Here is a 14,479-nt window from a genome sequence, read left to right as displayed (position 1 = left end):
TGAATCTCATTATACATACAATACGTATACTTTAGTGTCATGCCAAGAATGTGAGTTACTGAAGCTCGGTAAGTTAGTAACTGAGCTCTTTGACTATGCCAGAACTAATTGTATCTACAAGCTAGCTCTAGATCTTACTATTATAAATACTGTTATCACTTTTGGTCATGATTGATGATTGTATGGGTTTTGTGCTTTTAGATCATGGTGGTTATCAGAGGATACATTTTACGTGTGGCACTAATCGCAGTCGTGCTGATGATCACATCCAAAACTGTGAGTAAATAATTGAAGAGAAGACCTCTGGTAAAGAAGTAGTCTCGCAAACACGTCGTTGGGGCTGGGGGGGGGAGTGAAACGTCTGGTCACTATTGCTATTGTCTGAGGAATGTATAGTCACCTGCAAGATATTCGTTAAGTCACATGTAGACAAATCACATGTAGACAAATTAATTTTTATTCACAACTAGCTAGCTCTTGCTTGGTCTGAACTCTTTATAAACTTATTATCTTTTTTGCGTTTATTTTATGTTAAAATTGGCAAATCAAGGAGTGTTACCACCCACTAAACACATAATTATTACCGACCAGCAAGGGCCACGGAATCTGTACAATAGTTACCAGACGTTCCCTCTCTCAAACATTCCGCTTGTTAGACTATATAGTCAAAAGTTTACAATCAGTCATTGATGGCAAATTTTAACTCCGTTTGGAGTGCTTTTTTACTGGTGGCCTTCATTAGTATCAGCATTATGATCATACTCTTGTTTATCAAAATTGGTATATCTCTTGTAGGTGAGTGGTGAATTTATTCTTACTGTCCACTTCATCAACTACACCAACCCAACCGGACTGTGTGCTGAATGTGCTATTCCACTGAGTGATGTAGCAAGTGCTAACAATTTAGTACCAGTGTGCTGTGATGAGCTACCATTCATGTCTGGCAACTGTAACAACACAGGAGAGGGGAGATGTGACACCAGGTTCCGTTGGATCATCAGACCATTCGGTACATCGCTAGAGACAAGACCTAGTATGGGGTACTTCTTCACAGACTGTACAATGTCCCCCAACACTTGCCCATTCAGTGAAATGAGCACAACATTCGGTCAAGGTCCAACAGCACTACTGGGAGTAACACCCAATCCTCTACCTGTTTCAAAAACAGATATTTTGTCGTGGACAGTAAGTTTGTGTTCATTTCACCTACCTTTACATGTACATGTTGTATGTAGGGACGAGTACAGTTCTTTATAGAAGCTGTGGATAGTGGACTCCCAAACATAACAGACAGTCTGTTGATTGACCTGGACACCCTCCAACTTGGAGCAGACTTCACAGAGGAGATGACGTTCACTGGATACCACAACATATCTCACATGACCATGAGTTTTAGAGTCGAGTGCTCTCCTGGTTTCTGTGGACCTGACTGTACCACCACACCTCTGAACAATCCACGAGTGGCGACATGTCAAACTGATGGTAGTCTAACGTGTACTAACAACCGATTAGACCATTCACCTCTTGTAGCCTGCAAGGACTGCCTCTACAACCTGGACAACACTACAAACTGTTCTACCTGTTTGGATGACAACTATGACCCAACCACTAACTGTACATCATGTTTGTTGGAATTCTATGATCTACAGACAAACTGCACCCAGTGTCTACCCAACAGAAATCTCTCTACCAACTGTACCACCTGTTTGTCTGGAAGTAACTGCAAACTTGGTGAGTGACTGGTGTTTGGTTTGATAATGCTTTACTAGCATTCGTGACCTTTACCGTCTCTTCAACTGTTATGTTGTACTGAGTAGCCATATTCTATGGTGTCCATGCGCCAGAGCCATACGGTTTTTATTCATTAGGTTGTAGAATAATGTGATCTATTTGTACTTCCATTTACAACAACATGCAGGCTCTTCCGTGAATGTTGGTCTTGTGGGTGGTATAGCTGGTGGAGTGGGCGGAGCTCTCTTCCTGGTGATTATCGTCTTGGTGATCGTTGTGTGTGTGCTCGTATGTCAAGTTCGAAGGAGAGGTCACGTCAAATTTGTTTCAGGTGGGTGAAAATGTGTGTGATGTGAGGTGAAGGTCAATGGGAGAAGGGTACGTTTTTCAGAAGTAGTCTGTCCTGGCAAAAAAAGAAGTACCGTTTGAATGGTGTTGTCATGAATATCCTCCTGTTTGTTTACACAATTAAGGGCATATCAAAGGCTTCCTGACGAAGATAGTTTTGTCAATTCATTTACACTCATTTAGTATGTGTTTCCTCAGCTCATTATGCCTACGATAATGCTGGAACTGGAACTGGATCATCGGCAGAACATAAGTTTCAGAATCCGATATATGGCCCTGGATTGGAAATGGGCTCAAAGACTGGAACAGGGTCATCAAATGATCACGCATTTACTAATTCACTGTACGAGACCTCGAACGTGCACACGAAAGATGGTTACTCTCACCCTAGTGTCAGCCCGCCCTCACATACGGTAAAAACAGGCACCCAGGATCTCACGTCTACTCTTGATCAACCAATGTATGATACAGCCAGCTGTCTTGATATCATCCTGCCAAGAGAAGGCACACCTGTTTACGACACAGCTGATCATACTCATCAACCACCTCCTACCAACCCACAGAATAAAGAATATTCTAAACTGCGTCAACCTCCAATAACAAGTGTAACACCTCAGCCAACTTCTCTGGCTGACTATGACACGGCCACCTTTATTGAGCAGCCAGTCTATGACGAAGCCTTCCCTCCATTGGGTGATCCCCTTTCTAAGAAAGGGACCAGGCATCCGTCAAAGTCTGCTGGAGCTTATGAAGAGATTGAAGATGAGGATATCCGTGGGAGAGACGAGTACGATACAACTTACCCCCCTCCTACAGTTATACCTAGTGTTAATGCATACTTGAAACTGGGTAAGCATGAAGCTGAGCTCCCTGCATACGATGTAGCGAATAATCATTACCCACAACAGTTACAGCCTAAAGCTCCACCTCCTAATGGAAGTTTGTACGATACTGCTGATTATCCCCAAGAGCAAGCAACTCGACCTGAACACGATTATACAGAAACTAGTGACTTTCTTCCTACTTCAATAAAAGAGGAAACGTCTCAACGCACCAGTGAATATGCAGACGCTAACGAATTCCTTTCTGGTTCTTCCTCTGTCAAACATTCGTATGACTACGTAGACAATCCTATAGATGGTTCAAATGCATTGCCCCCTGCATTAGCCCCCCTGGCTAGCTCTGTGTACACGAACACAACGCCTGGCAAGATAACACTTGAGGCCGAATCTCATTATGACCTAGGGCAGTGAGTGGACATGTTCGTTTGTATATATAGTTTTGTACCTTCACTTCCGGTTCACTTGAATTGTTAAGCTGTAAAATCATAATAACCCATCCCTTTCCTTCTTTGTACACCTACACTGCACCATAAAATATTTTGGTTGTACCATGTAATGGTACAACCAGTCGGCAATTGTTACAAAGACTTTCGATTTAAGGGCACACACGTACACTACATAAATTATGTATGCATGACAGCTATCCATGTAGTGGTGTGGCTGTGTACAGAACTGAAGCATAGGTGTGTGGCTTCCTGATGGAACAGCTGGCCTATCGTATTACAATAGTTAATGAGGATGCATTAATTTGCACTCTTCGGTCAATGGAAATTACAATTGCGTAGTTATTTACTCATTGTTGGTGAATGGTGACCTCCTGATTTTAATATTTACGGTGGACTTTCGTTAATCCGATCACCCTTGGGAGAATGCAGTTTGGCCGCAATATCGAGGTGGCTGCATTCAGAAAATAGCCGCAGCTAAATAGCGGTCCTGCCTCGAATCTATAATGACTAGTTTTGCGGTTCTGTCTCAAGGACAATAAATTATTTTGTTCTCTATTCCAATTTTATCTACCAAACCACACCTTAAACGTCATTTCCGGCCGTAATAAACGTATTGAGGCAGCCAGAACTGACCAGTATACGGAATAGCAAGTGGCCACATTTCAGGGCGAGTTTACATCTTGCTAGCAATCCGCGCCAAACCAAATGCCTAGTATATCGAGGTGGCCGTCAATAGCGAGAGTATATAAACTTTTGCTTTCTTGTGTGCATAATTATATAAATAGTATAATTATGATAATTATACAGTTGCAGTTTGTAACTAGATTCCATTATACTCTCTATAGTAATAGATAGCCTAGCTATACAGCTATAATTATTATAGCTCATGCTTTTTCTTCAAGAATGGAACATTTTGATTTGAAAGCCATTTCACGTTAATTATGGGCACTCAAATGTAATTAAAACAGGCACGTGTATAATCAACTGCAGGTAGGGATTGAGCATCAGTACGGAACAGATTTAGATCTAGCTTCTACAGTAGACATTAACTTCTCTTTTTCCCCAAGACTTAGCAAAACGAATCAATAATGAAACTAGTCTGTTAATTAATATGCTACGTAGCCACAATTAAAGCCTGATTCTCTACCTTATTGCGTCCCTGTTTGTTTCATGTACACTAATAGGTGGCAAGCAACTCCAACTTAAGTAGCTGCACGTAATTGGTCTACAAGCTCTTGTTGCATGAGATAGTGTGCTGTTTTCTAACATGATCAACAGCTGATCAGCGTTGTGTTCATTCCGAGCCATGTACTGAACACCATGCACGGAGCATAAAATGCATGTAAACATTAGTTTAGTATTGAGTACACACTATGTAACTGCTGTTTGAAAGCCCTGCTCTCAATATTTACTCCCCGCTATACATTTCATTGTGTGTGTGTAATGATTATTATGTCACGGGCAATCAATTATGACCACACGGAGTCTGTGCAAACCACACTGTATTCTTGAATTTAATAGCATGTGCAGCTCTCTATAATTATGGCATTGTGAAGGCTGCATACACTTTGCTAACAAGGCCAGGTGTCTTACCACGTCTTCCAATTCAATTGCCTCATCAATATTGTATTTTGCTCTGCAGAGAGGACAGTTTAAAGTTTATTGGTACTGTAGCTATACTTGCGCAGTAAAGCTATATAATGATATTGTTATTGTTTCCAGGTATCAAAATAATGTACATGTAGCTATACTATTGCATGCAAGCACGGACATAATTATAGCCTCCTGGTACAATAAGTTAACACGTACACTACATGCCTTGGGTAACACTGGGACACATTGTTGATAATGCAGGTGCCGATTACTCCTAGTTTGTATTGTGGAGTAGTACAGTGGTACCAATTCACATGACATTGTTTCCCCCCCCCTCCTGGAGAAGCTCAAAGGACATCTCTTTGCTCGGTTATTCTACCACCAGCCGCCATTTGCCTGTGAGTGTTGTTTAGACCTTGTTTGTGATCATGCAATAAAACTGTCCAGTTTGTTTTCTTTGGATGATTTATTCTCCAAGTTTATCCCAGTAGAAAGTTGTTCTTTCACCAGTATGTACTAGATGTTGTCCCGTTAACTTGCTAAATAGTACTAGATCGTGTAGTCGATGGTATTGTCACTTTAACCGTGTATCATGTGCCAATGCATGGCAAGCCTCAAGTTCATTCGATATGCGCGTTTCAAATGTGTAGTTAAGTTTCTATTGAACTTATGTCAGTTGTATTGCTAAAGTAGATGCATGGGCAAAGGAATAATCGATGATTATCATATTCATATTGCGGGAGATTATCATGCAGCGTTGTTGATGCGGCGGCCTGGACCAAAGGTGGGTTTGTTTTGCTAGCAGATTGACTTCATCGTCTCTCTGGAAGTACAAAAAATACTAGTGGATTGTGGTGAGATTTGCTCACGCTATTTAGAGTTCATGATGAACTCTTGACTGTTAATAATAATTATTTCCAACAATTATGAATCTCATTACAATAAAATTATCTCTGTGTGGTTGATATAGACTAGACTAAAGATAGATCATATAGTGGTTTTCCTTACCTTTGCAGGCATACTGCAAGAGCACTGCAACCACAATGTAGTAAATATAGTATTTTGGTTGGCTTCTGTTATGATTGTTAGTAACAAGCCAACAAAATTACTTGCTATGGCCTGAAAATGCAAACTGTAACTGGTTTTAATTTGGCAATTTCAAAACTGCCAAATTAGTGGACCTAATTGCTGTAGTAGCCTAAGACGTCAAATTAAAAATCGCTAAATTCTAATAGCTCACTCGCCAAATAATTATAATAGCCGCTAAATGTTCCAGGTGTCTCATATTTTGTCTGACTGAAGTGATGGTAGCTCTGATGGTAGCTCAGCTAACTTGTTGCTTGGTTCATTGTGGCAAAATGATATGAGCTAAAACTTGTATGTATAGCTATAGGGAGCGGAGGGCCTGTATTTACTAGGCTCAAAATTGGATATTTCCGAAAGCAGCTTGTTGACCTCAAGCATTATAATTATAGAAGGAGTGCTGTGAAAGTAGAGTAGTAACCCCTTGAGTTGTGTGAAAAGTCTGCAATAGCCAGTATTTTACCCATCATTGATTTTTGTGATGTGTGGGTGGACAGACAGGTAATCACTACATTGTGGTTGCAGTGCTCTTGGAGTATAGCCGGCCTGCAAAGGTATGGAAAACCACTGTAGCTCGATCAAGCTAAATTCAAGAATATCAAGCATAGGTGCTAGTGCTGTTGGTAAGTTAAGGTAATCTGGGTTGATATAATTAGCTCATTGAACATGTCTGAACTATAAATCAGTGTCAGTCTGGACTTATTTGATCTGCTTGTAGATCTATATACCTTAGCCCTACAAGCTCCATGTACATGTATATATAATTATATTTGTGCTCTGCAGTGTGTGGATCATGGTGGTTACCAAAGGATACATGTTACGTGTGGCACTACTCACGGTCATACTGATGGCCATATCCAAAACTGTAAGAATCAGAATAAATAAAAACTATCTATATCCAATAATTTATTTTCTTTGCGGTATGCAGGTAAGAGGTGAATTTATTCTCACTGTCAACTTAGTCAACTACACCAACCCAACCGGACTGTGTGCTGAATGTGCTATTCCACTGAGTAGTGTGACAAGCGCTGACGTGTTAGTACTAGTGTGCTGTGATGATCGACCACTCACAAGCACCAACTGTGACAACACAGGAGAGGAGAGATGTGACACCAGGTTCCGTTGGACCATCAGACCATTTGGTGCATCACTAGAGACAAGACCCAGCATGGGGTACTTCTTCACAGACTGTACTATGTCCCCCAGCACTTGCCCATTCAGTGAAATGAGCACAACATTTGGTCAAGGTCCAACAGCACTACTGGGAGTAACATCCAATCCTCTACCTGTTTCAGATTTTACTAGATGGACGGTAAGTTTATATTAATTATTCACCTACGATTTGAACTCTTTATTAGGGTCGAACACAGTTCTTTATCGAAGCATTGGACAGTGGACTCCCGAACATAATAGACAGTTTGTTGATTGACCTGGACAACCTCCAACTTGGAGCAGACTCCACAGAGGAGATGACGTTCACTGGATTTCACAACGTATCTCACATGACCATGAGTTTCAAAGTTGAGTGCTCTCCTAGTTTCTGTGGACCTGACTGTTCCACTACACCTCAAAACAATCCACGAGTGGCAACATGTCAAGCTGATGGCACTCTAACATGTACTGATCACCGATTTGACCCTTCACCTCTTGTAGTCTGCACCCAGTGCCTACCAGGCTGGGACATCACCTCGGACTGTACTAGTTGCCTACCCAACAGAGACCCAGTCACCAACTGCTCCCTCTGCCTACAACCAGACAGGTTCACTCATACAGACTGCAGTGTGTGTGCTCTACCAGGAGGGGACCCAGCAACACTCTGTCAAACATGCTTGGCCACTAACTTTGACTCTAACACAAATTGCTCTGAATGTGTAGGCAATTATGATCTCGGCTCCAGCTGCTCCACTTGTCTGCCTGGATATGATAGTAGCCGTGGCTGTGCAGTGTGTTTATTTGGACGAAACATATCCACAAGATGTACCACTTGTCTGTCTGGATTCACTGGCAGTAACTGTGAACCTGGTGAGTGACTGTCTTTTTGTAAAGATTGGTATTATTACGTATTACCTTTACTAATTCCTACATGTATATGTTCTGGGGTGAATAATTAATCGTGGCTCATTATTGTTTCGTGATAATTATCTGCTTTAGGTGTGTAGGAATATTTCCACCGTTCTTAGAATAGGGTGTCTCTTCAAATCGCTTAATTGAACTGCTGCTTTTTTCCACGTCCATCTATATCGATATCTATGGAGCTGCTGCAGCTCAAATGATTCAGCTAGCACTGTTTTAAGGGTACCTGCAGCAAAGGCTCAGGGGGTGCTGATGCAAAGAAAAACTCGTAAGAAGCTTGCGGATATTGATCAGTCTATTAGCGACTAATGGGTAGAGGTTAAATGCTTCATACCTGCCTCCTCTGACTATGAACTTTTATGCCTTGGTGCACATGCGCTTGGGATATACGGCTTTTATTTGTGTAGCATGCTAATTAGCTGTTAACTAAACTCATACTTTCTGTTGCAACAACAGCCCCTTCCGTGGAATTTGATCTTGTGGCTGGTATAGCTGGTGGAGTGAGCGGAGCTCTTTTTTTGGTGATAATCCCCTTGGTGATCGTTGTGTGTGTGCTCGTGTGTCAATTTAGGAGAAGATGTCACGTCAAGTTTGTTTCAGGTGAGTTAAAAATTATTTAACTAATTAACCTGGAAATACTTGCATGGGTTCAGTCCCTTAATTCCACCATACACTAGGCAACTTTCAGGCAATTTGTTGAACAGTTGATTCAGCAAAAAAATTCTGTTTGAACGGTTCTGTATTAATCCTACTGGTAACCTAAACTTTTGTTATTGAGGCCAGGGTATACTGTACAATAAGCCTAGGGCTAAAATATTAGTTGCATGCGAAATTTTGGCCTGGAAGCGATAGCACGTACGTAAACTCTTATTGCTCATTGTGGTCAGACATCAAAGGATTGTACCGTCCTACTGTTGTAAATACAGTAACATCCTTCAATATATTACCCAGGATGCAGGATGTGGTCAATGTACTTGACATTACCCAGGATGCATGATGTGGTCAATGTACTTGACATTATACCCATGATGCAGGCCACCCTATTAGCTTGCATTGCTTTTATAAGAAACTGGTGCCTGCAGAATTCCGATAAGTTTTGCAATCTGATTGGTCCATTAGGTAATGATCCCCTTGAAATTTGATCCTTGAAATTATTATGCCTCGGTGCGCATGCGCAAGTGTGTGTGTGTTTGTGTGTGTGTGTGTGTGTGTGTGTTTGTGTCTGTGTAGACTGCTACAGCTGCTCAAGGATCAAGTAAGAGTTTCTATAGGCTTCTAGTCATGTTTTCTTGGATTCATATTTGCAAAATAATACTTCGTTCTCGAGTTATGCCTAGTACTTGGAATGTTATTGTAACCTCTTCAGAAGAGTGCGTAGCAAAACTTGTTCACCAAGTGTTGCTATTCTACTTAGTAGTTAGCTCTGCACTAGAACGCTAGCTATTGGTAGCTGCAAGAGTGTGAGAAATAAAGAGCCAGTGCAAGGCTCTGCTAATGCAGCAATTAATTTTAGACTTTACATCGATCATTTTTAACAACAATCGTGGTCTATCATTACCCACTATTTGAGTTTCCCTGATTCTGGATTCTGCTTGCATGCAGCAAAATTAATGAATGCAAAAATGTTCATATAATAATGTGTGTATAGTAGCTTTGTATGTTATGTAGCTTTGGCATCTCCACCGAGGCATCAGCACCCGCGGTGCTTTCATTACATATATACGCAATTAGCAATAAGTAGGTTGTTACGTCATACCCTTGTGCTGTACTCCTCTTGCCCTCGGGCTCGAGTTTTATTAACTGTACATCCCTCTTGCATGAGTAATAACCCACACATATTTATATTCTTCCTGCTATTGTTAACAGATGAAGGAGTAGCTCGTACTGCTTACAATAATACTGGAACTGGAACTGGAACTGGATCGTCAGCAGAACATAAGTTTCAGAATCCGATATATGGCCCTGGATTGGAAATGAACTCAAAAACTGGAACAGGGTCATCAGATGATCGCACATTTACTAATTCACTGTACGAGACCTCGAACGTGCACACAGAAGATGATTACTCTCACCCTAGTGTCAGCCCACCCTCACATATGGTAAAAACAGGCACCCAGGATCTCACGTCTACTCTCGATGGACCAACGTACGATACAGCTAGCTGTCTTGATAACAACCTGCCAAGAGAAGGCACACCTGTTTACGACACAGCTGATCTTACTCATCGACCACCTCCTACCAACCCACTGGATGAAGACTATTCTAAACTGTGTCAACCTCCGGTAACAAGCGTAACACCTCAACCAACTTCTTCTCTGGCTGACTATGACACGGCCACGTTTATCGAGCAGCCTGTCTATGACGAAGCTTTCCCTCCTCCAGATGATTCACTTTCTAAGAAAGGGGCCAGGCATCCATCAAAGTCTGCTGGAGCTTATGAAGAGATTGAAGATGAAGATATCCGTGGGAGAGACGAGTACGATACAACTTACCCCCCTCCTGCAGTTATACCTAGTGTTAATGCATACTCGAAACTGGGTAAGCATGAAGCTGAGCTTCCTGCATACGATGTAGCAAATAATCATAACCCGAAACAGGTACAGCCTAAAGCTCCACCTCCTAATGGAAGTTTGTACGATACTGCTGATTATCCCCAAGAACAAGCAGCTCGACCTGAACGTGATTATACAGAAACTAGCGACTTTCTTCCTACTTTGATAAAAGAGGAAACGTCTCAACGCACTTATGATTATGCAGATGCTAATGAATTCCTTTCTGCTTCCTCCTCTGCCAAACATTCGTATGACTACTGTGGTATCCTTACGACATGGAACTAACATTAAGATAAAGACTTGTGATTCCGTAAATACTGTACTGTAAACCTGTGATTCCGTAAATACTGTGTTGTGTTAGTTCTAGTGGTTTCATGTTCTTATTTAGTCATTTCTGTACTATTGTTCTAGAAGGTTCTTTCTAGTATTGTTTTTGTATAAATAGCCTGTGTATTTTGTATGTATCAGAGTTCTGATTTAATGAATTATTGAAGTTATCTCAACTACGTGGACAATCCTATAGATAGTATGAATGCAATACCCCCTGCATTGGCCCCCCTGGCTAGCTCTGTATACACGAACACAACACCTGGCAAGATAACACTTGAGGCCGAATCCCATTATGACCTAGGGAAGTGAGTGGACATATTCGTTTGTATTATATAGTTTTGTACTTTCACTTCTAGTTCACTTGAATTGTTAAGCTGTATAATCATAATAGCTCATCCCCTCCCATTCTTTTGTGCACCCTTTACACTGCTGGTTGTACCACATGTATTGTATACAGTTGTTGAACTGGCCATAATTGACACGAATACTTTCGATTGAAGGGTCACACACACAACATGTTTATGACAGCTATCCGTGTGGCTGCGTACGTGTGTGTTTTGTACACTATACAAAACTTGAGCATGTAGGGGTGTGGCTTCCTGGTGGAACAGCTGACCTATCGTTACAATAGAATGTTGTTAATGAGGATGCTTTTGTACTCTTACTTTGCAATTGCTTATTATACGATGGAAATTATCAATTACTCACTGTTGGTGAGTGGTGACCTCCTGATTTAAACTTTGAGCAAATAATTATAGCCTCATGTTATAATAGGGTTGAGCATCAATACCGAACAGATCTATTACAGTGGCGTACTAGACATTAAACTTCCCTTTTCAATAAATCAAACGTAGCCAATTTATCTTAAGGTGACATATTTTCGCGTGTATTAATTTCTGCTATTTCTGCGAATGAGAGTAAAATCGCAAAAATTAGTACTCCCAAATAATTGGCCGCCCTCTTGTTTAATGTATCCAGATCGACATTTCGCAAAAAATTATACCAGCAAAATGTACAAAACTGTAAAAACGCAAACAAATCTGCCTGTGAAAATATGTCACCTTAAGGTAGTTAATTCTTAGCAAGTCATCGAATGAAACCAGCCTATATGCTAGCTACAAAACTTGACTCTCTCTGTTACTCTACCTCATTGCCTCCTTGTGCATGTGTGCTTCATGTATACAGTTAAATACATGTACGTAGTTGGCAAGGAGCTACAACTTTAAGTGCTTCTCAAGTGCTTCTCAAGTTGCTGCCAACATATGTAAGTGGCTTCTAAACTATTGAGGTAATGTGCTGTTTTCTAACATTGTTAACAGCTGATCGAGACATACAATGCATGCATGTAAACATTAGTATACTACCGAGCACACACACACACACAGCTTTCTTTTTTCTATGTGGCTGGTCTGCAGTCAGAGGAGGTTGAACATGCGTCATCATGCATTCATGTGACATTCCTAAAGTTTTTTCTCAGGTTACCATAGATACTATAAAAAGTTATTGCTAATAGAGCCTGGCTAGCTTTATCTGTTGCCTGGTTGGAGCAGGATTAGCTAGACTATAGGGTAGAGTATAAGTTCAACGGTGCTGTATATAGCTTGTATTGTACTGGCTGGCAGGAATCTAGTAAACACTCTATGCACTGATAACTCGTCAGAATGAAGAGGATATTTGGGGATAATTGAATGTCGGGGTAGTTATACCCTAAAGGAGCCAGGAAGTCCAAAATTGTCAGCTCTTAGTCTCTGATACGCTAACAAAACAAGCTAGAACTTTACATTGAAATCATAGTCAGCCAGCTCAGCCAAAATTTGTTACACGTGATCGTGTCCAACCTCCTCTGGTCTGCAATGGCTATTTAGGATTGGTAATTGAATAACATGGTGTAGATCTGCTACCCCCTATTTTTACAGTCTTCAATTTCTAATTGGGGTTTTCTATTTAGTCTTCCACATGTTGTGTGTAAATATACAGTCTCAGCTCTCCATAATTTATGTTTCCTCTGATTATACTATAGCGCTGTATTGTAACAGTTGTGGATTCAAATCTTTTGACTTGAATGCTTGCTATATCACTCTGACCACTGCACAGTATCAAAATCCAACATTTGCATTTGCTATATAATTCCTGTGAGTAGCTGGAAATTAATTCAACTTCTTATGTCCCTTCACGTGCACATCTGCAATGAGGCACGTGAAAGTACACTAATAACTGCCTGTCACTTTCTAACAGCAAGGTTCTATACGCGTCATCAACGATCTCGTGAATCTATGGAGCCAGCAGCTGATTCAGTATTATGCTACACTTGCAATAGCTACTCCGTGTGGTAGCGATTACTACTCCAGACTGTTTTTGGCTGTATATTAATTAACAGTATATGTAACGGATAGTACACATGCATAATTATAGGTTACAAGTTACGCATACGAGTGGCATCAGTGGCCAAAATAATTATGGTAATGTGTATAAGTGTAGTTGTAGATTACTAATCATTTCCTGTGGTTAACTTTACTTCCTGTGTGCTTGTTAAGGGTTCTGTTGGTTCTGTTCGTTAGTAGGTCCTTTCTGTATAGTTGTTTTTGGGTCTAGCTATAGGGGCCCGCTCCAGGCAGCTCTTTGTGTATGGGAGCTTCTGCTCCACTGCCTTTTGTCTTACTTATACCTTTGTTGTGTGTTGAACAAATGTCTGCATGATCCTGCGACATAACAATTTCAATGTGTCACACATGACATGTTGACAAGTTATGACAACTGTTCAACCTCTCCTGACTTTCAAATAAGCGAAATCAACACGCATGCCAGAGAGCTGGTGAGATAAAAAATTTGCATAGTCTACAGCCTCGCGTCAAAGCTGCACATGTACATCTAGGCCAACGTGCATGTAGCTTCTTAGCTTAGCTCGCTTTTATTCGACAACAAAGCTTTAAATTAACATCAAAATCTGCCAAATTTAACTACCTTGTTATGTTGAGGCTATATCCATTGTGTTACAAACACAGTGCTATCGCATCCAGGTGAGCAGACTCAGAATACACGGAACGACGGACAAACAATAGACTGACCGACTACTATACCCGTGGCGCCGCGGCGCACCTCGGGTTAATTATGACCATGTAAAGTCTATGCAAACCACACCATTGTATTCTTATGTGCTGTGTCACTCTCTATATGGCAGTGTATGAAGGCTGCCTGCACTTTGCTAACGAGGGCATATAAGGTCTTACCGCATGCCAAATCAATTGCCTCATTAATATTGTCTCCTGTGCAACCCTTTTCACGTAAAAGCAAAAAGCCGACTTCAAGTGTGTAGAATAGTGCAGAGAGCCTTACTTATATCATGTGGTGGAGTTTAAGTTTTTGGTACTGTAGCTACACATGTATTGTACTTGCCATAGCCAAGCTATAATTAACATGATATCGTCATTGTCATGCAAACATAATTATGGCTTCCTGTATGGTACATTAACACATTACATTT

General features: G+C 41.0%; 2 protein-coding genes across 2 annotated transcripts; both read left to right on the top strand.

The window, feature by feature from the left end:
• On the top strand, positions 1 to 3,496 carry LOC135348795 (uncharacterized). The gene is made up of 6 exons (XM_064547139.1): positions 1 to 68; positions 202 to 276; positions 796 to 1,185; positions 1,236 to 1,731; positions 1,919 to 2,062; positions 2,278 to 3,496. Exons 2-6 carry the CDS (start codon positions 205 to 207, stop codon positions 3,330 to 3,332), a joined length of 2,157 nt encoding a protein of 718 aa, XP_064403209.1. The 5' UTR covers positions 1 to 68; positions 202 to 204; the 3' UTR covers positions 3,333 to 3,496.
• Positions 3,497 to 6,072: 2,576 nt separating this feature from the next.
• LOC135348791 (uncharacterized) lies at positions 6,073 to 11,171 on the top strand. The gene is made up of 6 exons (XM_064547131.1): positions 6,073 to 6,676; positions 6,827 to 6,908; positions 6,972 to 7,355; positions 7,402 to 8,065; positions 8,573 to 8,716; positions 9,983 to 11,171. The coding sequence occupies exons 1-6, from the start codon at positions 6,600 to 6,602 to the stop codon at positions 10,951 to 10,953; spliced, it is 2,322 nt and encodes a 773-aa protein (XP_064403201.1). The 5' UTR covers positions 6,073 to 6,599; the 3' UTR covers positions 10,954 to 11,171.
• Positions 11,172 to 14,479: the final 3,308 nt, after the last annotated feature.

Source organism: Halichondria panicea, chromosome 15 (genome assembly GCF_963675165.1).
Source record: "Halichondria panicea chromosome 15, odHalPani1.1, whole genome shotgun sequence".
Lineage (NCBI taxonomy): Eukaryota > Metazoa > Porifera > Demospongiae > Suberitida > Halichondriidae > Halichondria > Halichondria panicea.
The sequence above is the reverse complement of the archived record's forward strand: the minus strand, read 5'-3'. Positions and strand labels throughout refer to the sequence as shown.

Excerpts from the sequence above, each read along its gene's own strand:
- LOC135348795 (XM_064547139.1), top strand. The coding sequence starts at position 205 with ATGGTGGTTATCAGAGGATACATTTTACGTGTGGCACTAATCGCAGTC. Across the intron at positions 277-795 it reads TGATGATCACATCCAAAACT|GTGAGTGGTGAATTTATTCT; the intron begins GTGAGTAAATAA and ends TATCTCTTGTAG. Across the intron at positions 1,732-1,918 it reads TGGAAGTAACTGCAAACTTG|GCTCTTCCGTGAATGTTGGT; the intron begins GTGAGTGACTGG and ends AACAACATGCAG.
- LOC135348791 (XM_064547131.1), top strand. The coding sequence starts at position 6,600 with ATGGAAAACCACTGTAGCTCGATCAAGCTAAATTCAAGAATATCAAGC. Across the intron at positions 6,677-6,826 it reads AGTGCTGTTGGTAAGTTAAG|TGTGTGGATCATGGTGGTTA; the intron begins GTAATCTGGGTT and ends TGTGCTCTGCAG. Across the intron at positions 8,066-8,572 it reads TGGCAGTAACTGTGAACCTG|CCCCTTCCGTGGAATTTGAT; the intron begins GTGAGTGACTGT and ends TTGCAACAACAG.